The 24,222-nt window shown below is 38.6% G+C and overlaps 1 protein-coding gene across 7 annotated transcripts in view; it reads right to left on the bottom strand.

Moving 5' to 3' along the window:
- Window positions 1-24,222, bottom strand: part of LOC139728138 (dual specificity protein phosphatase CDC14A-like) — a 75,102-nt gene that overhangs the window by 33,674 nt on the left and 17,206 nt on the right. For all 7 annotated transcript variants that reach the window (XM_071639098.1, XM_071639102.1, XM_071639103.1 and 4 more), the window contains exons 6-7: window positions 7,451-7,580; window positions 32-119 (exon numbers count right to left, since the gene is read on the bottom strand). In XM_071639098.1, the coding sequence (XP_071495199.1) occupies window positions 32-119; window positions 7,451-7,580 (218 nt within the window). The remainder of the gene's footprint in view (window positions 1-31; window positions 120-7,450; window positions 7,581-24,222) is intronic.

The following is a 24,222-nucleotide window of genomic DNA, read 5'->3' as shown; positions in this document are numbered from 1 at the left end:
TTTGTTGCTGTGTGTGCTTGTTTTTTTTTACCATTTTCAATCTTGCTCTTTGGGTGGGGTCCACTGAAGGCCAGAAATTTATTTGGTACAATCCAGTTGAAGTCGCCATTCTCCACTCTCTGCAAAAGAGCAAGGTCAAAAACAGAGATGATTAGTTATATTGTCCAAAGGATGTAAATTAATTGCTTGAGGTAAAAGGCTGCAATACCATCCAGCACTCAGTCAAGCCATCAAAACACATTATCTATTCAGTTGTTCCCCTAGCTGCTTCCAAATATATAATGCGGACGTCACATTCTAGGTATGCAATCCAATAGAGTGTGATAAAATGAAGAATACAATCAATGGCTTTTGTAGATGGTATCTACACAGCACAATAACTCCACATGCCAGACAGCTTGGTGCAAACCAAACTCAATGCTAGACCTTGAAATCTGAACTGAAGACCTGTTTTTTTCCAGCAACTTTGTGAAAGATGTGTGACACTCTGTGAGAGCCGGGCACCTTTGAATATTATACAGATAAATAGTGAAACATACAAAGCTGTTCATCATCATTATTATCATCCACATTTGTGCACAAACCCAAAGAAGAGTTTTGAGTTTTGGTACATACAGGTCTATTTTTCACTGTAGCAACTATATGTAAATCTTTTTTACCTTACATTTGAAGTAATTGCAAACTTATATTGCACCCTCGTGTAAGTTTATTCATCTATGTTTCCCTGAGAAGATGAGAGAAATTCATGTCGCCACTCTCAATCAAATTTGCCCTGTTGTCCACTGTCACTAGAATTATGTACTGGGCATTCAATGAAATTCAAGAATATTCCAGCACCTGTCTATTTCTTCTAGATCTATGTCACAGCAGTAGTTTGACACTAATTGGTCATATGTTGTATCAGTGATAACCATTAGTATTTAGAGTGCCCCAGAAACTTTAATGGTTCACAGATTTGGGGGGGGGGGGGGAATCATTCTTGAATGCCATTGTGCACTCTAATCACTGTCATACAGAGTATTTTCTTTTAAATGTGTGGTGAAGTACGTGCTAAAGTCAAGGTATGGAGGGTATAAAAAGCATTGTTTACAACTCGGCACATAAACTGCATTTAAAAGCAGTTGAGGGTGGCACTATCTATTCCAGCACTTTTGTTACTGTTGTTGTTGACTTGTCCAATCTCAAGAAAAGGATTTTCTGAATCCCTGCCATGGAATAAGAGTCAAGTGTGGGATTGGAAAGAGAGAGAGAAAAGAAAGGACTGTTATTTGGCATGACAGTTTGTGCAAAATCTTGACATAGTGTGGGAAAGTTTACACAATGCCACCGAATCACCAACACGACAGTGTTTATCTTGAACTGTAGACATGCCTGCTATGAATGAGTGGGCACCAACAATGCAGTGGAAACCAGCAAATTTGACAATTGCTATCCACACATACTGTCCCATAGAAGCTTTGATTGCAAGCAAACCCAAGCGTTGACATCATGTAGAAAAAAAAAAAGGATATACTGGCAAATGTACATTGTTTGTAGTATGGAGCATGTGTGATCTTTATAGGATGTCATCATGCATGCCATAGATGTAGTGCCTATCAACTATAAACATGCCACTTTCAGGTTTTGTGTGGGAGGAAAGATTTCACGTCTTTCCACCATCTCTCAACATAAAATTAGAATGTCTCCTTTGAAGCTCATTATCATACATTGTACATGCTGTGCACATGTGGTGTGTGCTGAATGTGTGTATGCGTGTGTATTTTATATGTGTGTTATACCAAGGAGGTTTTATACATGGAGTTCCAACTGGCTGTAATTTATTCAAACAGTTGTCAGATTTCTATTGATGTACAAAAGAATTCCACCGGTGCACTTGTGCCTTTGATGATCGTTGTTCCAAGCCGCCCTCTTGCTGAGCAATCTGAAGATTCATTTTGAACATTATCATAATGTTGGCTATATTTTGCTTATAAATCTATTTATTACATGAAATGAAATTTCACTTAATAATAAAGCATGTAAAACAAAAATCAATTCCTTTCAGAAATTTGCGCAAAAATGTCAATCAGAGCTGTATTATGTGAAAATGTTTAAAACTGTATCATCCTGGAAAGCTGATTTTATCACTTTTCGACTTTATTTCCCCAAATGAAACTAACATGTAATAATCTTCAAGTATAATTCTTTACTGATAGATATATCAGATTAGTGCCCGCATATGCCCAGTTGAATAATTTTCATTTTCATTTCAGCATTTTTTCCTCAATTTCTGTTCCCGCCTTGTTGAATAGACCAGTGGCTTATCTCGCGCCTCGTGCGATATTCGTGCCCTAATGCACTCACAACTCATAAATTATTCGTATACTGTAAAAGTGGAAATTTTCGCGGTGTTCAAATTTTCGCGCATTTCGCGCAACCAGAAACTAGCGCGAAAATAAAAGCATGCGAATATTTTTGCTTGCAATATGTGCCTGTGCGTGATGTCTTGATTCCGCGGAATTAAAAACACGCGAAACTCTTCCGACCCGGCCAAGCGCGAAAAATTAGTCACACGAAAATATCCACTTTTACAGTACTACACCTTATACGGGAGTTTGGTAAGTTACTACAGTGTACATTGACATTATGTCTGGACCCTAGAGATCAACTGCAGGGTTCTGTGCAAGCATGTCCATGTGTCTTTGTTACTGGGTGAGATTTAAAGACATGTTTTCCTTAGCATACATGAGTTGATTGAGTGAATGTATACCGTTCAGCAATATATGTATTACACATGTATACGTGAAAGTTTGATGAAAATTGAATTATCTGTTCAAAAGTTATGATTTTTCAAAGTTTAAGTGCTGCCATAGCTGGTTGAGAAACAACTACTACAGTTTGTGATGCCACATGCGTAGAAGGGTTTTTAAGAAAATAAAAAGAGAATTCCACCAAATTCAATTTTGTTGTTGTTGAAAAGTACACATTCCCTCGACTCGTTACCGACATGTGTTAAGGGTAATATTATTTCTCCCGCCTTCTGAAAGAGAGAAGTCAAGTGCTCTTGTATTATGCCAGAAAAGTGAAACATAAATTAAGGTGAACTTGTCCTTTAAGGATGGAATCTAGATGCAGAAACACTGGGTGTGCTTACAGTGCTGCAGCACAACAAAACTTTCTAAACTGCATTGATACATCAGCATCAAAGTGATAACCTCAACTGTCCCTGGAACAATATCATCACTAATTCTTTCATTCATTTGAAAGATCAATGTAAAAAAAAACAAAAAAAAAAACAATAGCACAATCAACACAGGTACATTTCAAAATTTGAGTGACACATACATGTGTATTTTGAATATTTCTGAATTTTCTGCATTATCTATAACAGGTACCGCTGTACAAAGTTTCGATCACACTGTGATCGAGATATTTCCCTGATTGATCAACTATACCAGTTTCAACAAGCTTCATTCACAAAACCACTGATAATGCAATGCATGCAGGCCAATACCAGACATGGCTAAGGCCCTCCCAGAGTTCAACGACCAATTACAGTGGGATGACTTCTCCAACAAAATTGCCCTGGGAGGAACCAGCAGTATGCATTCAGCCCCCAGGAAGCGGGATCCGGAGTAGAGACAGCGATGAGGAAACGATGCTGTAGCCAGGGAGTGGGGTTTGATTGTAAAATACTGGAGGAAGGAAATCATCTCAAAATTGGATGCTCATGCACCTTCCCGCATTCCTACACAGCAATCGAGAATTAATTGCGCTGCGCACTTGGGATGGAACGGAAATCAGATTCAGATGCATATCACTCAGCTGGCTGGAGAGGGCATATTTGTGAAATTAACTTGCAATATTTGGGGGCACGTGCAGATTATATGCTAAGGAATGACCGTCTGTAGCAAAATGCACAGTTTGATATTGACTCCTCTGAGGATGTGTAATAGGAATCTGTATGAATCATGAATACAGCCCTGCAGTGGATGGTGTTTTCAAAGAAGCAATCGAACAGGACCATAGATTTGAGGCACTTATTGTAAATGCTTCCTGGGTTGAAAACATGATCACGTTTCAGATGTCTTTTGGTAGTCACATCCACAAATAGCAGAGCAATTTCAACTGACATTATGGGCCATGTTAAAGTATGTGACACATCTTACGATACAAGGTAATTGTGCTACCCTGTACTATGGAAGTGATGCAGTCAAAAAAATCCCCCTTCTTTATACACACTACACATGTAGTAACACCCCATCTACTTTGTCTTTTGATCTATCCTGATCAATTGATTAAATCAATCAAACAATCAATCAACCACTAATCAATACCTCTCTTTCCATGTTCTAGTATGTATGCATCGTGTATAACTATTGAACACATCTATCTCTTTTCCTCTGTCTCTCCTTATAATAATTTTAGCATTTTACATTTTGGCCTCTAGATACATGTACCATTTTTACCCATCTATAGGAGCCAGAATATAGGAGCCAGAATCTTAAATGCTGTGTTGTTCAATAATTCTGATGAAAGTTCAAGTAATTTGATTTAGGCCCTATATGAAATTAACTTGATTATGATGAACGACTGTATCCCTGCATTTGACATTTTATCTCCGTCATCGATGCAGGGTGATACAGGATATTGAATGTAGTGATTAATGAAGCAAAAAAATACATGTTAAGCCCTCAGGCATGATGGGATAAATCCAATGAGGAACATCAAAATAAGAGTTGCCTACTTAGGGATCATTGGGCACAGAAAGTGTAAAGGTGGGTCACAGGGCAGAGAATACTTGGGGGGGGGGGGGGACATAAATTCTTTTTGAAGACTGCTTGAATGTGTCTGGCTGTCTCTGGCATGACTGTAATCTGGTATATTGACCTCTCCTTGTCCACAGGCAGAAGATTCCCGTTTCATTTTGGCAGGATCAGACTCATCCTCTAAATCCATCACCAAAAAATATACTTCATAATGGTTCGATCAAAACACTTCACCCTCTTAATAAAGCTACAGCGTACCTCTACTCATATTTCAGCGGGCACTTATGGGTACAGTAGCATGCACCCTGCAATGATATTTTTGTGACTTTATGAAGTGCTATTTTCAAAGGTAGCTCCCTTGATACTTTTATTACATTTTCCAAGATTTTAGTTATTGCTACAGGCAAAGTGACTCCATCAATGTCCATTTCTGTTGAGGTCCTAACATACTTTTAGTACTGAACATGCACCTCAAAGTCTAAACTATGCAGTGTTTGAAGTCTGTTGTATGAATTGCGTACGACATGTAAATATAGGTCAATAACTATTCTCCATACGTCTTGAGATTACATTAATTTTGAATGAATATATACTTCATACCCACACTTTAGAATAAAAAGCCAAAATGCATAATTAGTCTCCAGTACTAAAAAACAAACAAAACAAACTATAATAACTTCCTATTCTGACACAAAAGTCAAGAGAAGTATCAAATAAAGTCCTTTAATTGTAGTTGATTCCATATTGACATAAATGCCGAGATCGATAGTTTTACATAATTATGTATACTAGAAAAGCAACACGAGATATGAAACTCGTCACTTTAAGATGGCATACGCGCATGTCATGATAACCTAACAAGTATTGTGCAAGAAGACTAGCCGTCACATGAACATTTTCTCCACTAAAAATGATAAAGATATGACATTTAGGACGACGATATGATTGATCATTGGACATCATCTCTAAATCACAAAATGGCGCCTAAATGACGTCGCATATAAGTTAATGCTATGACAAGTTTTCTTTATCGATATATTGACATGAGATCAAATGACTGAAACTTTCATGTTACAGTAATTGGTCAAGTCATTGTAGAGATATAGCATTGACAAAATACGTCAGAAAGAAAGAAGAAAAAAGATAAAACGGAAGATTTATGACAAATGCAAATAGGTGATAAGCTGTAAGCGTATCACCAAACAAGTCATAACCATTAAGTGACCGCAAATAGCTCACTATATGACATGTAAACTGACCTATCTTCATTTATGCTACTATGCAGCATAATATCTAAATGTGCAACAATGGCAGCTCTTCACTTTTCTTCAATAACTTGTGATCATTATTGTGCGTTACGAAACAGAAACTAAACATGAAAACCAAATGCCTTCATTAATGGCCAACACAGAAACTTCTAAAGTCTATGTGTAGAGGGTACAGGTTTCAACCTACAATCTATCAACTTGCATTCTCTATTGGAAAGTGCTCTGCAAAATTATATTTGTATGCTTGCAAGTATGTACAGCAGTTTCCCTATAACAGGGTACTACTCTACTGTAAAAGTGGAAATTTTCACGGTGTTGAAATTTTCGCGCATTTTGCGCAATCGGAAACTAGAGCGAAAATAAAAGCACGCGAATATTTTTGCTTGCCATACGTTCCTGTGCATGATGTCTTGATTCCGCGGAATTAAAAACACGCGAAACTCTTCTGACCCGGCGAAGCGCGAAAAATTAGTCGCACGAAAATATCCACTTTTACAGTAGTTTTAAATGGGGCGCTTCTGTGGGGATAAACCTTGTGTGTAATATTCCTTTGAACAAAATTCAATTTTTCATCTCTTCATCACATATTTGCTTTCACTGATGGAGCAAGTGGAGTACCATACTATATGATCACGGGATAAAGAAACCGCACAGAGTGTATATACCTCTCCCCCCCCCCCCCCAAAAAAAAAGCAAATCTTCCAGTAGTGTGTTGCCAATTTCATAATCTGTTGTTATGTTAGAGGATTATGAAGATTCTGCAACAACACAAAGAATTATATCTTATGAACAAGAATAAAAATGAAAGAACATTTTTGTTTTGATTTATCCTGTGAAACATGTATACATAATGATTATTGTAAAGAGAATATGATTAAATGTACTACGTATTGTACATAAAATCTTGAAAATCAAAATGTACATGTACAGTACCATGTGCACACAAATGCAATGCACTGAAATGCAATTTCTGGGGCTTGCTAGGTTCAACATCACTACTTGCAATGCACAGAAATGCAATTTCTGGGGCTTGCTAGGTTCAACATCACTACTTTTGCATTAGAAATGAAACTGTTCCGCTTGTCCAAATCACAATAGATGGGCCCTAGCCAAGCAGGTTCACTGTACAACCCCTGTGTACTTGCAAGTCACTACACTGTTCCAAGTCTATAATTACTGATAACTTTGAGTTAAATTGTCTGAGGGTAGAAAATGAGAACTTGGAATTCTATCAGTTAGGGTGAGCACATAAACCTGCCACATCACGAGTTAAAGTACTGCAAATTGTTATAGTGTGATGTAATAGTACTAACATCTCTAGCTGGGCAGGGAAAACATGGAAGATATAAGGACAAGTCCACCTTAATATACATATGGATTGAGTGAATACAGCAATATTAAGGTGAACTTGTCCTTTGGAGAGCAAGCCCTCACCTCATAATGTTCATATTCTTCAATGTCAAAGTTCTCAAAGTCCAGGAAGCCGTGGGTGACTGCCTTGTCAATTCCCTTGAGGCAGTCCAGTAACGTGAGGTTGTAGGTACAGGCACCAAACGAAGCATCTCTGCAGTAAAAGAAACAGAATGAAGCACAGTACAAAATGAGCCTTACTATAAAACTTCCAGCACATACGATTTCATTCAACCCCTTAGCAAAGGAAGAGAATGAAGTTTGTGTGCAACTGAACAATAAAACTTGCCAGTCTTGTTTTAGTAGCATCATTTATTTTTTAACAAAACAAAAAAGCAAATGAGTATTGAGTCAGCTGCATAGATTACACTGACAACTGACATAAAGAAGGATTATGTCAATGTTTATTAGAATGTGTACATGACATTTGACTAGGGGTGACTTTTTACATCTCTTTTGATTTTGACTTGCCTTGCACTCTACATTGTATAAAGTCTATCAATCAAAAGTTTGGCATCATCTCTGCTTATAAAAATCCTGAAGTCAAGTGCCAAAAGAAATATATTTGTGTTGGAACATTTCTATAAAATCATTTAGGCATCATACGTGAAGTTTGTGCTTCTTTTGAAAGAGAAAACTGCACATTACATTCCCAACATAAAATCAACATACACACAAACACACACTCCAAATACATTGTAAGTTGATGGCATAGAATATAGTGGAATATTGACCAACAGTGAGTAATAAGCCCAATCAAAAGTCACACAGTTCAAGGAGCAAGCCAGGGAAAACTCCAATGTATTTTATACCATTATGCACCAATAATTATGATTTATGCCAAACACACAAACCATTTCCTGTGCATCTGGAATAAACTACTCTGTCTAGGAAGAGATGTTGACTGGAGTACAGTGTGAATAGATATATTTAATTTCATATTTTTCTTTCATGCTTTTGTGGCACTAAAAATGCACCTGGGTTTGACAAAGGCTAACAAATGATCAAGGATCATTTTGAACAAAACAAGTATGATTGGCACTTCTGGAAACTGATCTACCCATCTAAAAAAAGAAAAAAGAAAAAAAAAAAGGCAGCAATTACAAACAGGTTATTTGGAGAGCTACCATAAGATACAATGTATAATATTCCATGATGGATCCATTGTACATACTTTGTACATGATACTGCAAAGTCAATTCTCCATGTTAAAAGAGAACAGGTGAATAAAACCATAAGAAACAATGTTTTTATTTTGAAGGGATAGCATACATCGTAGTATAGTATTGGCTGAGGTGAGAATTTCAAAGCTTTTAACTTTTCACAATATACTTTGAAACCACTTTATAAATGTTAGAAAGCATACAGTTCTGAGAGGATTTCAATATATATTTCAAGAGAATCCATTTTGAAATGGATATATCCAAAACAAAGTAAAACAAAGCGACCCTAATAAAAGGTGGGTTCCACCTTTTATCTTTTATTAGGATCGCTTTGTTTTAGACATCTCAGCCATTTTCAAACCAATTTTAATCAAATAAACTTTGAATTTCTCTCAGAATCATAAAATGCTTTTTCATATTTCATAAGGTTTCCCATTATGTTTAAAAAAAAATCATCATAAAAAAAAAATTTGAAAACCTCAAGCTCTATCTGAAGCGAAACTGTATCATTCTTTTTTTTAATCTTCCTGACTTTTCTGTAGGACCTGTCAAGATTCAGAAATAATCCATAAAGATCATTTAACATGGCATTTGTTTATTCAATGAACAACATGCTACCTATCTAGATGCCCCAAAGGTGTAACTGAAATGAAACTCTTTAATATTTTACGATCCTCTAGCTGAATTGTAATACATCAACTGCAAGAGGAAATTTATCCCTTATACTTTGTAGATATCATAGTAAAAGTCAATATTTTCGCGTGATTATTTTTTCATGCTGAACAGCTTAAAAACATATTAGTGGGTTCTTGAATTCGTGCTGTGCGCTTGTCAACCCATTCAAAATGTGCAGATAAAATTGTGAAGATATTTTTGTGGGTTTTAGAATCCGCGCTATTCAGAAGTAGCACAAAATATGCGAAAATAAATGTACTGTGAACATTTATGCATTTACAGTATTGACCAAATAGCAAATTGTATGTCATATAAATGATATTTAGAGCTGTAACTGATGCAGCTCCTGTTTGAATCCCATACCATGCACTCAACTGTAGAATTCTAAAATGACACCACTTGATATTTCTTCTTACAAAACCTATTAGCGCATGAAAAAAAAAAATACTTCTCCCGCTGAAAATGAGCATTCAGAGCAAGATCCAATGCTTTCTGCAGGCGGGTGCCAATTCATGTTACTTGCCGAATTGTTATTTCAGGTCACCTCAGACAAAATGGCAATTAGGTTTGTCGCGCCTTTGGTTTGAAGTGCATCTGCAGGCCCTGTGGATTTACAAACTCTTTTGAGGATTTAAATGTGAAATACTATTGACATCCGCTCATGTAGGATGTACAGCTTGTTGGTAATGAGACAGCTAGGAGAAGTGTTTGGCATCAGGGAGCAGCTCCCTGCCTCATCAATATCACTTTGGTATGACGAAAAGAAATACATGGAGTGAATTTTTCCCCCTACCTAAACAAGACGTATTGCTACCAGAAACGGGCCAAGCAGAGTAAAGTTGGGTTGGAAAAAGCATCGCAAGGCAAGCCAGTCTAAGGTGATTGATGCGAGACTAAGGGATTATGTCAACAAGTCTGTGAAAAGAGGCCTATCTGTCAGGAAAACAGATCACAAGATTAATCGTTTCTCAGAGTCTGGTTGGGCCCCATCCTTGAAGACACTGCCAGGATACATTTTGTACACTTATAAATACATGCACTAGACTTTTGCACTGCTTGTCTTACCATGTACTAGTAGTCAATTACTTTTTTTCCTATCAATGTGGATAAACTGGATAAATCAATCATAAGATGTTCCATTCAAGAATACATTTTTTGCTCTTTTGTCCAACTTTAGCCAATTATATCTGGGTGCTGGTATACACAGTGAATGTCCCAAAAAAGGAAACTCCTGTACATACAAAAATATAATTTATGGGCGATTCTTGTGTGAACATGCTTGCTGACAAGACATGAATATCCGTAATCAAATCAAAGAGCTACACATAGCTCCTTGATCCCATCAAGTCTTGGTTTGATATTCTAGCAGAAATTACTATCTTGTTCATTAATTTGGAAAATCATATATTTAGTGAATTTCCTATATATAAAATACATGGAATCGATAGAATTCACTGAATCTGCACAAATTCACAAAAAAGACAAATGTGCCAATTTGAGAGAGAAGTATTGAAATCAATCCTCCACATTATGTTACTGAATTTACTGTAATTGAAACGTTACTAAAATACTGCTACTGTACATGACGAAAACACAGCTCAAATGAAATAAGTTTTACCTTACCCAATGAAATAGTAACAATAAGTTAAAGTAGTAAATTTTGGAACAAATACAAACTGTTCAAAAACACAGAATTCTTTATCTTTGAGACGAAATATGTTAAGGCATAAACAAGCAATATTGCACAAAAATGCTGAGTCATTGCCCTCATTACCGGTATTTCTTTCTCAAAACTCAAACCTTAGCACTGCCAATGAAGCATATTAATGTTTCTTGCATCGATATGTGATTGGCAATAACTGACAATAATTCTGCAGGTTTCTTAGTCAACTAGAAATACAAGATTGAAAGTCTGTGCACAGACGATCTAAAGAAAAAGTAACTATGTGACTACATATTTAATCCTACCATATTAAAAGGTCAAGGTACAGGAGTATGTAAGCCTTAGTTATACACCATGTAGACTGTAGGGTTCTATTACCACATGATACATCGACACTACAGTGCAAGTTTTTGTTTAATGTGTTCTTGTAGATGCCCTTCCACTGACTCTGTGTATTTATGTGTTTACTATTAATAAGATAGAAAACCAACATTCAGAACAGCACTAGGATATTCCCCATTTTGATAATATGCCAAGGAGGAAAAGCCAGGGCTGGCATGGGTGCCAAGAGACATCATCCAGGGTTGGGTACAGGGCAGGTGCACGCCCACCAGATGAACCCAGTCATATCCATTCCTCATTGATTCTGAATACATTCTGAATGCATCCATAGCCATTTCTATCAATGCAGGATATTTGGGTGGGTCAGACAGACTCCACAATCTCAACTGTAACCTGTAGCATATGACCTTTAAACCTTAGTCTGTGTTTAGCCTTAACAACTTTTCTTGTACTGCAACTTTGCTCAATATCAGCTCGCACTTTCTCCCACATCATCCAAGGTCAAGAACACAGTGTGAATGTCATCTTCATTCACATCTGAATGTGAAGAACACATGTACTGTATTCCATATATGTGAAATTGTAATCCATTTTGCTAACTGGAACTAGCAAGACAAGTCACAAGTGGTTTGAATTTGGAATTAGAACCACAATGTTATCTTAAATTTTTAACTTCAAATTTACAGAGGTTTCTGCATTGAACATATCACAAATGAAATAGCAAATTTTTCCATTAAAAAAGAATAAGACATGTACACAGCTACTACATTCAAGCACAACTAAAATTACAAAGATACAGTACAATATTAACAGAATGGAAAGATATGTTGATTATTGAGGGCTATTCAGGATAGCAAAGAAACATTAATCTGACTGAATTACTGTAAAATGGGTTGGTGGATTACAGTAGGCCTAATTGGTGTGAAAATGAGAGTAATTTCTTTCAACAACTCAATTCTCTAAGTTCAGGATGTTATCAAAGCAACTTGTTCTAGTGTGAAGACATCTTCCTGAAAAGTTTTACACATCCTGTTTCCTCAATAGAAAGGCTTTCTGCAATGTGAGCTGCTAATTTGAGTATTTGATTTTCATCTTTCTTCAAAGTTATGGCACCAGTACAATTGGTGAACATGGGAGCACTTGCATAACTTGTTACTGTGGAGAGGTGGCTGCTGTGTGCAGAGTCAAACAACAAAAACAATTGCAGCTGATTGACAAATTGCCCATCATCAATGTAGATAAGGGTTTTGTAGTAGCCATGATAAAAATCATGGGCAAACATGGGCATATTTACATCAATGTACATTGAAGGGCACTTTGTCGATCAGTTGCGATAAAATCACCATGACGCAAGAATTTCAATAATTTGAACAGAAATAACGACCTTATGTTTCCTATTAACCAGTAGCCTCTCGCACTTCAAAATACCACTTAATGTTCACTAAAGAAGTGTGAAGGGGTCTTTGAGAGTGAAGAGTGATAGAGAATTACACCTGCTACATGACTCCAAAGAACGATTAGTTGACAGGTTGTTTGGTACCTCTGTACTTTCCATGACAATAAAAGTGGATCTTCAGGAGGGAAAGGATTGTCTCTGGTGAATGCATTGGCACAAAGGGACTGTTGATGTAAAGCAATCACTCTTTCCTTCATCATCATACTCACGAGGTGTATCAAGTTTTGTTTCATTCATTGCAACTGACATTCAGCGCATAAAATGCTGTTGGATTTTTGCTTCATGTTTGTTGTGTGATGAGTAAACTTTGCCCATCAGCACTCGTTTCTTGTTGCTAATGGGGAGGGAAATCACTACTGATCTACTATATGGCATCAGTAATGCAGAATCAATCTTGCTATCGATACCAGACAATACAGCATGTATTAAAGGAAACCAAAACCCAACTTAGAGAAATGTGGATTGAGCGAAAGCAGTGACATTAGTAGAGCACATCAATGAAAGTTTGAGGAAAATCGGATAATCGATGCAAAAGTTATGAACTTAAAAAGTTTTGGTGTTGAAACCACTGGATAAGGAAACTACTTGAGTTTATAGCATCATGCGTGGACAACAATATAAAGAAAATATAAAGAAAATTCAACATGCTTTCACTTCCCTAGCGTAATGAAAGAGCACTTGACTAACCGCTTTCAGAAAGCAGGGGGAATAATTACTACCCTTAACATATGTCAGTATCAAGTTGATAGAATGTGTAATTTTCATGAAAAATGAATTTTTGTGGAATTCTCTCTATATTTTCTTTATATTGCTGTCCACAGATGACATCATGAACTCTAGAAGTCTCCTTATCCAGTCATTACAACACCAAAACTTTAGAAATTAATAACTTTTTGCACTGACAGTACGATTTTCCTCAAACTTTCACTGATGTGTTCTACTTATGTTGCTGCTTTCACTCAATCCACATTGTTCTTTGTGTTTTGGTTTCCTTGTGTACAATAGTATGACAAGAGGAAAAGACTCTGGGAAAACCACACAATTATGCATTCTGCAAGCAAGCACCAATGCCATTAACATTGAGAACTCATAAGGTGAGCTATCAGTTCTTAAAGGCTCTGCTGTATAATCTGGTACAAGCCGATACTTTTCCTTCACGTTCAAACTATGGCGAGTAGGAAAAGTGCCAGCGGCCAGGAAAGAAAGAAAGACAAGTGAACAGCCATGGGGCCCACAGGGGAGTCAGTGTGTCAGCTACTCCACATCAGTGATTGAGCTGTACCCGTGATTCCATTGCCATGGAAACATAAGTACAGCGGGCAGGACTGGCTGCCAAATATGTCAGATTCGTTTCTGAGAACAGCATCAACAATGCAAGCTTCCATGATCCCTGTGTAGTGTTGTGGTATACTGTTTGCGGTTTCAGAATATCGCCACATTTCCAGACTCAGTTTCCCAGTTACCACATTTGGAGGCCAAAAGCATAATGTTCTGAACAGAGTACCTCGAGCCATTTGTGACTTTTTGGTACTCTCGATTAGAATGTCCATGCATGCCCTCAGTTGTAAAGGAACTGGAGTTCATACAGTAAATTGTCAAGTGTTTTGTTGATAGATATTAGGCCTACTAGGTATACCGCTGAACTGCTGGACTTCACTAGTTGCTAAGTTACTGTTTAATTTGGACATGCCCTCAATGAGGTCAAAATCAAGGCTTGTATGGTCAATTTATCAATTCATATTGGGTCAAACTAAAAACCTGAAGTTCCGTTATGGTTAATGCTAGCGCTGAGGTTAAACCACACTAATTAAAAACCTTGTTTATGTTGTAAAATACATCCTAGCAACCAGTGACTGAGGCATTAGAACCACCACCAACAATTCCAATGATTTGACTGATCTCTTGAAGTCACTGGACCATATTTACCACCACATCAATTGCCACAATGCTCTCCGGATAAGCTAATTTGCCAAGACCTCGGTCTGACAAAGCGCCCCTAGTTAAGTAGCTACTCAAACACTGCATTACAGGGTTGCAGAACACAGGGTAAGCATACGATTACATGCCATTACACAGGTCGTATTAATCGCACACAAGATTTCAAACAGACATTGGCACTTTCCTCAAGGAAGATAAGCCTAATGAAGACATGACATGTTAGCATCGAAATTAGATTAACTGTGCCCTTTCAATGTCAGAACACCATCAATCAACTGAACGGCAGAATCCTTCTCTCTCTCTCTCTCTCTCTCTCGCTCTCTCCTTTCGACCTTGTGCTAATGAAATAAATAGTTAATGTGGAAAATTTAATTTACATATTGCATTAACACCACAGTGTGCGGAAAAAAAGGAACTAAAAGTACTGAAAAAAGTACAAACGACGAGTTGTGGCTTACCATACACTGTAGTTTGCTTGTTCCCCTCCCCCCCCCCCCCCCCCCCACCAACTGATTCCAAGAGCAAAACACTTTCCTTGCTTGAGACATGTAAGGGCTTTTTACACTTGTGTTTCTTAACCCCGGACTTTCTCTGACCCAGGACTATCGTTAGTCCCGTACCAATTTTTTCAGCTTTTTACACTAGCCAATTAGTCCCGTACTATCTCTTGTCCGGGGCTAAGGAGAAAACTGACCTTTTTACACTCGTATTTCTTAGCCCCGGACTTTCCAAACCACATGAATATTCATAATTACGCTGTGTACTGTACGCGTACACGCACGCACCGGCAGCACTTGATTACCTCGTTTCTGATTGGTCAGTGAGGGTCGGACTTCGTCTCCGTCGCTTAGCCCAGGATTATTTTTTCGTTCTGTTTACACTCACTTGCTTGGCACCGCAATTGCGGTGCTAACCCCTGCTATTTTGCAGGGCCAGATAGTACCGTACTATCGGTGGGGCTAGCCCACTTTGGCAAAAACGAGTGTAAACAGAAAGTGGGCTAAGGACAGTCCCGTACCAACGGTGGGGCTAAGGCCCCCCCCCCCCCCCCTTAGCCCCACCGTTGGTCCAGGGCTAAGCAAAAATTTACAAATGTAAAAAGCCCTGAAGTGTCTTCTTACCAGACCGTTGACAACCTCAGCTGGTGAGGTAATCTTATGTCTGACATGACACAAAATACCTAGTATCAACAGGCAGGAATGTAAACATGGGGTTGGATTACAGGTTTCAAGAGTGTCTTATAGCAGCACATTGCAACATTATTCTTACTAATGTGTTTGCCGTATTAACTAACGGTTTTCACATAGGCCTACCTCTTTTATACTGTGAACAACTTTAGCTAGCTTCTAAAGCAAGATAAATTTACACCGCGCTCAGACTTTTTATACTGCCATTCTAGATCATCTGAGTTACGTGCAAGACCAGAATATTTGTCATGGTAACCATCTCCCCACCACCCCCCCCCCCCCACATCAGCCTGCTGTGCTTCCCATGAGCACAAACATTCAGTGGCAGTATGCAAGCTTACTTGTGAGTATGAATGCAGTTCAGTTGTTACATTCTATGCAAAATTCAACCTGTCATCAGCATAATCCAGTATGTACTACACTGATCTATACTTTATACACAATCTTAATAATAATGTCAATATGTTGGCTATGTCCAAAGAGTGAAAAAAAAAAGTTTTCTCAAACAGTGAACAGTGACTGCATAGAATACTGTATGTGTTATACACTATAATGCGGTATAGCGAGGTACCCGCACCTCGTCAGGGGCCCGAATACCGTCACCCCGCTTAAAATTGTTTTAAGCGCACTAAACAAAAATTTAAGCCCGGGACTGTGTTCAGTATGCCTGAAACTTGGCAGGGCAAAGCAAATTTTTGGTGAAAACCGAACAGTTTTTCGCGAAAATCGGAAATTTTAATCGGAATAGGACCCTACGTACGGTATCACCACTGTCCCCGCACGCATCTTTTACGTGTATGTCTATGGGAGCATCACGGTCACCCGCACACGTCTTTTACGTGCTTTGTCTGTGGGAGCGCGGGTGACGAGTTGCGGGCCCCTTCCTTAGCGCACAGCTATTTCGTATCGTTCGCGTTTGACGACGATAGCTGCAAATTTTCGATATCGATCAGTGAGCTTGTGATTCCATTGGAATTTTCAGCATTTTTCCTGTATGTGAGTTGAATTTCAAAGAATTTCAGTGGCGAAATGTGATTCAAATACGCGCAAACATTAACTAGAGAGGGGCCGTCAAAGGCGGCAGACCCACGCCTTAGTACAAAGTCGGGGTAAACATAATGTGCATTCGGTCATCTACCAGAATTCGGCCACTTAATTGCCAGTGTGCTTTATCACCAGCCAGTGAGTTCTACCAAAGATCGTACACTGAAGTGTACGATCTTTGGTTCTACAGTCACATCACACGCAAATCACATCATTACACATACGGTATTAACACTCATTCAAGTACAGGAAAGTCCTTAAGTCTCCTCCAAAAATCCATCGAAAATCCCAAATTCCACCGTCAAAAGTGCAGAATCGGAACTTTTCCAAGCGCGCGCGAATTAAGTCCAGTTTTAAGAGTATTGTCTACGCGACGGGTCGTGGAAAAAGCGCTAAAAATCGAGAAATACGCCGTTACTTTTTCTTGCGGGATATTTTGATTATAGCAAGCCGAGAGTGTGATGATATCAAAGGTCGTATGAGTGTACGATCTTTGATGGTATCCACAAAAGCAAAAAAGAAAAACAAAATTTACGTACCCACTAGGCAATTACCCCTATGATTAGTGTCTACGGGAATTATTCAATGCAAGGGTTGAATGCAAATGTCTACTGCACCAGTATTCGGCCACCAACGAGCGCCGCAACGTCCCCGGTGCAATTTTGCACCAACAGTGTAGAGCGCGATGCATTTTCAGCGGCCTTGCACACGCATTGACATTGAGCACGCATATCGTGCAGTGTGACTGCGACCGAGCAAAATGCTCCTCCAACGAAAAAAACAATCAATGTTAATTTGAAAAATCATCAAATATCAAAGGTCGTATGAGTGTACGATCTTTGATGGTATCCACAAAAGCAAAAAAGAAAAACAAAATTTACGTACCCCCTAGGCAATTACCCCTATGATTAGTGTCTACGGGAATTATTCAATGCAAGGGTTGAATGCAAATGTCTACTGCACCAGTATTCGGCCACCAACGAGCGCCGCAACGTCCCCGGTGCAATTTTGCACCAACAGTGTAGAGCGCGATGCATTTTCAGCGGCCTTGCACACGCATTGACATTGAGCACGCATATCGTGCAGTGTGACTGCGACCGAGCAAAATGCTCCTCCAACGAAAAAAACAATCAATGTTAATTTGAAAAATCATCAAAATACGGGCCAGTTTGTGATGACGGAGAACGAACTTTCATAAATCTAGAAGGACATAGTCCCTCAAATAGGCCTAAACGTAAATTTCGGAATTCTTACGAACATTTGAGCAGCGAAGTCGGATCGTTGGGAAGTTTATGTGTTCGTATGGTAGCGGAAAATCGCAAAGTGAGAAACGGGAAATTTTCGGAATGGTCACTATACCATGAGGTCAAAACTTCAAGGTCACACAGAATTTGCAAGGGTCAACCGATTATCACCAAAATCTAATCGATTCTTTCCTGTCATTATCCAAACATTCCCTGAACATTTCGTGCAAATCCGTTTACCCATTCTCTTGTTATCTTGTACACAAACAAACAAACAAACAAACAAACAAACAAACATACAAACAAATAAACAAACAAACAAACAAACAAACAAACAAACAAACAAACAAACAAACAAACATACGGAACTCTTTACATAACCCCCTGCCGATTTTCATCGGCGTGGGTAACTATGACGAGGTGCGGGTCACCCAAGTATACATACATGTAATGCACAGCACACTGGTGGCAACAGGGAAGTGCCAGATTAGACACGCTTTCTTTGATTATGGGTCAGTGAATTTAGCCCTAGATAAAATCTACATACCTTTTATACTGATGTTAGCTTGGGCCTGAAGCGGACCCAATCTACAACCTACCGAGAGTGGGCTAACTTTAGCTCAGACTACATAGTTTTTGACCTTTTATACTGAGAGATAGGTTAGCTTGCTTCAGGTTTGGACCTGAAGCGAGTTAAGTCCCTGTATAACAGGGGTATCACACGGTTTGGTACAGCGCAGGATTCTACAAGCCACAAGTGCCTTTGAACACAACAGTAAGTGACGAAAGACTGTGATTTTACATGTACATTGAATTCTTGAAATTGACAACCCTTTCCCCAGAATCTGATGAAAAAGTGAAAAATCTGAAATAAACAAAAAGTGACACATTATATGTAATCTAACACACAGTGAACACGAGTACAAATACATCACCTCATCTGTTTAACTTGGCATAAATTCCACCACTGCTAGCGCTAGTGAACACGCTGTACAAAATTCTACCATGTACACTTGAAATTTCATCATCTTTACTATTCAAACAAATTTCATTTATAGGACCATTTTTTATTTTTTATTTTTTTTGCTAAGGCCTTCTGAAATTCCAGTTCTGCAGACTTTTCCTGCATGTATAGTTTTAAACTCACAACTACTACTTGGATCTCTGTAATAATTTCAACAGAATGCAGCAAAACCAAGTATTTGAGACATTCCACAGGATATTCAGAGCTTGATAGTGTCTCTGAATTGTAACTCGTAGGAAAGGCCCGGCTTGAGGTCGAGAGAGGAAATTGACATCTTGGGGCCTTTATTACCACCCCGTGCAGTCTGTCACAAATCTGCTGCAATTTGAGGCCAGGATTAGTCTGACTACAGACAGAGAAACGAGAAATTGAAAGAAGGGAAGGAGATAGAAGGAGAAATAGAGAAAGAAGGGAAGATGCGACTGATGAACTCTATCCCTCTGTGGGGAAGGGTTTGTTCTCAGGGACATCCTCCGGCCATTTCCCTTTGCCCTAGCACCCATCAACCAATATCAAAATGAATCCTTCGCACTGGTCACTCTGGCATTATAGCTTTTATACCCTGTTTAGCCCACCAAGTCTTAAAGGTCATTTGGCCCCAAATGTTTATTAGTAGGACTTGTCTGTGTCATAGAAAATAAGATAGTCATACAATCCATTTCACTAGGTTTAGTGCAGGCTCTACAGCCAAGAAACATCAGTACCAATACATAAAAGAATTTCAAGTCACTCCTTGGACATATTTGATTTAATAGTCACACAATTAAATCTCTTACCATTCTACACCATAGGTAATGCATTTCTACCACCTTTAGAGGGAGCAGGTATCAAATTCACGAAAACACTTTGGTTATTTCCATTCTAATTAACATTTCATTGTTTGTGTTTGGTGGTCAATCATGACAGAATTAACAAATAAAATGTGTCCAGGCATTCGAAAAAAAAAAGAGTGACCACTTCACAGGAATCATGAAAATAACTAGTTGTTTCATCTGGCAAAGTAGTATGACTATTCACACAGTCTGTCAGGTGCTTCTTATTCCTGGCACTGCAGAAGTATTAAAGGGGAAGTCCGGACGATTATCAGCCGTTTCGTGTGTAAAGAACAATATTTCATGAACCTATTACCCTTTTCCCGACGAGAAAAGACCATCAGATACATTTACTATGATTTTTTTTTTAAATAAGGTAATTCTTCATGTTCGAATCCGTCGCGAGCTGCCCTTCGTACTATCTGTCCCAGGATGCACTGCGCGTGACGTATCGGGCGCAGTTTCCTCAGCTGAGAGCACCGCGAGCGAAGCCCAGCTACGCATCGATCTCCCATTGCACTGCTGACTGCGGGCGGTATCTGCATGCCTGCATAGGTGTGCCTTGTCGGCGCTACTGCAGGAGACCGTACACCGATTTAGGAGTGCTGTTGCCAAACGCTGTATTCCTTTATTCAAATAATCTTCGTTATATATCTATATAAAATCTTCAAAGATTAATGTAAAATAGTTGCAATGCTATAACATTTTCGTTTAAATTGAAATATGTATATATATGTATTATAATACTGCCGTACTTATTAGTGTCCACCCCATCACTTACAATGCATTAGCTGTTGTCGGGCTGTGCAGGCATACATTTACGTCTGCTGCTGCCAAGTGCTATCACAATCCGCGATCGTTTTTTCGACTTCTGAGTGTGAACAATCTGAAATCCGTCTGTCAATGTCAGAATTATTGCCTCTTTTGTTGTCCGAGACTGTTGAAAAGTGTGTCTGACGGTGATAAAATACGACAGTATACATGTAACTTGAACCGAGGAAGAAACGCCAGCGCCAGCTTGGTACCGCCGCCGCGCCGCGCCGGTAACTACGACCAGCAGCCCAATACACACAGCGTAATCGGGCTGCGTGTTGTAGCATTCAGGATCATGTAAAGGTAGTATCGTGGATAGATATCAATTTAAAATCGAAATATTTCTTCAATTTGAAGACTTACTAGTAAAGTTGAAGTATTGACAACACCCTAACACTTGACACATCGGCATTTTTTTAATGAAGCAATAGATCATGCCGCGTGCATCCGCTGTGTGGTCAGAGACTGTTGAGCGGTACGCTACTACCGCTTGCTTGGCCCGTATCACCGTTGCTCAAGCAGGGCTCCCCCGAGCCAGCTGACGCTCCAAGCAAAAAGCAATGTGAGGATGAAACGTCACGCTGTCACGTGATCTTTCTCGCCGGCGTACAGAAATCGAACGGTTACGATTCAAAATTAGTGATGCTAAAAAATCGATTGTGGCGAGTTGGGAGGGTCTTTTTCAATGAAACTTAGTCATTATGGTCCTTTATTTATGTAGATTTTGGTTATTTTTTTTCAAAAACGTCCGGACTTCTCCTTTAAAAGAAGCATACATACAAGTATTCTACTTGAACCTCTGTTTTGGCCTTTTCTTTTGACGAAATTCTGACATTTCCTTTTATTTTGGCAATACTAGCATCCCCATGACAGTGACAACCTGAAAAACAATGGTAACACCACAGACAAATCCCAATTTATGGTTCTGTTCACATACTACACTTTTAATACAACATCGCTGGACAGACACAGGGTCTGAACATCAACTAGCTTTTGGAGCTCCGTGGCTAGAGGCAAAATCTTGCTCGCATCTTTTCTCTGTACTTTAATCTGTCAGGCAAAGGCAATGCATCCTAGATTCCATAATTACTGTACTTCCTTCCCTTACTAAATCTGAGCAGGATAGCAGTAGAGGCCGGCATGACAGCAATGACTCTCATTGAAATTAAAATACCAGGTGAAGACAGATTTACTGGCCAATGCAGTTTGCTTTTGTTTTGCTTTTGTTTTGTTTTTTGTTTTTCCACTGTAAAATGGTCAGTATATCTACACTTGTATGAGACTGTCCACATGTCAAATCTAACCTGCGGAAACGTGAGTTTAGAAAAACAAATTAACCAAAAAAATAAATTTATACAAAAGAAACAGATCCGTGAACACATGAACAGAATCAGACGATGCATGTAAATGTTCCTAATATCATAATCTGATGTGGCATTCATTTCGCGCCTCAAAGCAGCTCTTACTAATATAACAATTCAAGACATACTGTAGGAATATCTATGAAGGCAACATCATGGCCACATGGCCAAGATGAAGAGTTCAGTACAATGACATTGCTCACACACTCCTTTCCTCAGTCTCTCACAGGGCACATACAATGTATGCAGTTTTCTGATTGTTACAAATGTGCACTAGAGCTTGCTATGTCTACCGCATTGAGAATACTTTTCACGGATGTCAGATCATTGTATGTCTTTAAAGTGCCTTACCCCCCCCCCCCCCCACAATATGACCTTTTAGAACAATGATAGAGATACTTTGTCCCAAACTTGCTTCAAACAAACAATCCTTTAAAAAAAAATATAACAAAATTAAAGATATTTGGTGAATGTACACGAGGCCTATAGGGTTGTATGCAATGCTGCAGACTACAATACAACACGTACGCCTAAACTTACTGCAAAAGTAGATAGTTTTGCGAGACTAACTTTTCGCACTCACCCAGGTAAGAAGAGTTTCGCGTGTTTTTAATTCTGCAGAATCAAAACTACTGGAACATATGGCAGGCAAAAACATTTGTGTGATTTTATTTTTGCGCTAGTTTCTGGTTGCGCAGAATGTGCGAAAATTTCAATACCACAAAATTTCCACTTTTACAGTACATGTGCTTGAAGGTTATAAATGTTCACTGAAAATTTGTTGTTCTTCAACTGAATGGCCCATTGACTAGAAAAGATGATAATAATAGCCCTTAAAGGGATAGTACAGTATTGGTGGAGATGAGAATTGGGCTTTTAACTTTTTGCGAGATACCAAGAAAACACTTATTATATAGTACAGAGTATACCATTTTAAGAGGAATTCAAAGTTTATTTGACGAAAATCGGGTTTGGAATGACTGAAACATCCAAAAACAAAGTAAAACAAAGCGATCGTGATAAAGTGTGGGTCCCACACTTTAGTAGAATCGCTCTTTTTTGATATCTCAGCCATTTCAAAACCAATTTTCATCAAATAAACGTTGAATTCCTCATAGAATTGCATGCTCTTTCATATTTCATAAGAGGTTTCTGATTATCTCACCAAAAAATGTTAGAAACCTGAAATTAGGTCTCAACCAAAACTATATGATCCCTTTAAACTCTATTGAACACTGTTTCTATTTCTAGACTTAGTGGGGAATGTTACTTGGGAGTGACCAAACTGTCACATTTTGGTCAAGACTGCAAAAACACTTCGCCAAAAGACATTGTGCAAAAAGTCATGGTAGTCATGCTACAGTTGTATGTTTCAATTCAGTTCTTCTTCTAAAGACATCCTTTATGAATTATGACACTCACGAATATCACAAAATTTACCCTTTTACATTTTCCAGTTTGATCACCGTTCCTGAGCAACAATTCATTTCGCTAGAGAATAAAAATTCAATGAGATGGAGTTTTAAAGTCTTGAAAAATAAAAATGAAAGCCATTCAACATTTTCAAAGCATGCACAAGCCCTGTGCTTGCCCGTGGAGCTACTCGTTTGTAGCTCCATGGCTTGCGTATCATTTCAGAGTTGAGTATGCTGCACAAAACACCTACAGCACGGGGGGAAAAATGTAAATAGGCACTGTGTCACAACAATTACGGGGTAGAATTTCATAACTCCAATCTCTCTCAGAGGGCTGAAGGTATACAACTGCCTCAGACAGCCTTTTGTACTGTCAGGCCTGAGAGAAAGGTCACTATCTTCTCCTGACATTTCCAGCACAGGAGCTGTTCTCCCGTATCCCTGGCAGTCTTTGTGGGCATATATCTTCAGAGTATTTGTACAACATTGCAAGCAATCCACAATCCAATCATTATCATATTTGTACCAACATGTATCACTTCTTGTGAGTCCTACAAATTCAAACTGGATATCACGTATTGTGGTTAGTTTTTGTTTGTATTTGTTTTTTTTTTATGTTTGGTTGGTTTTGTTTTTTTATAAAGTGAGAGTGACAGAAA

The sequence above is a fragment of the Diadema antillarum genome, unplaced genomic scaffold, assembly GCF_040938485.1.
Source record: "Diadema antillarum isolate AM-2024a unplaced genomic scaffold, OU_Dant_1.0 seq00000166_RagTag, whole genome shotgun sequence".
Taxonomy (NCBI): Eukaryota; Metazoa; Echinodermata; class Echinoidea; order Diadematoida; family Diadematidae; genus Diadema; species Diadema antillarum.
This window is presented reverse-complemented; position numbering and strand designations above follow the sequence as displayed.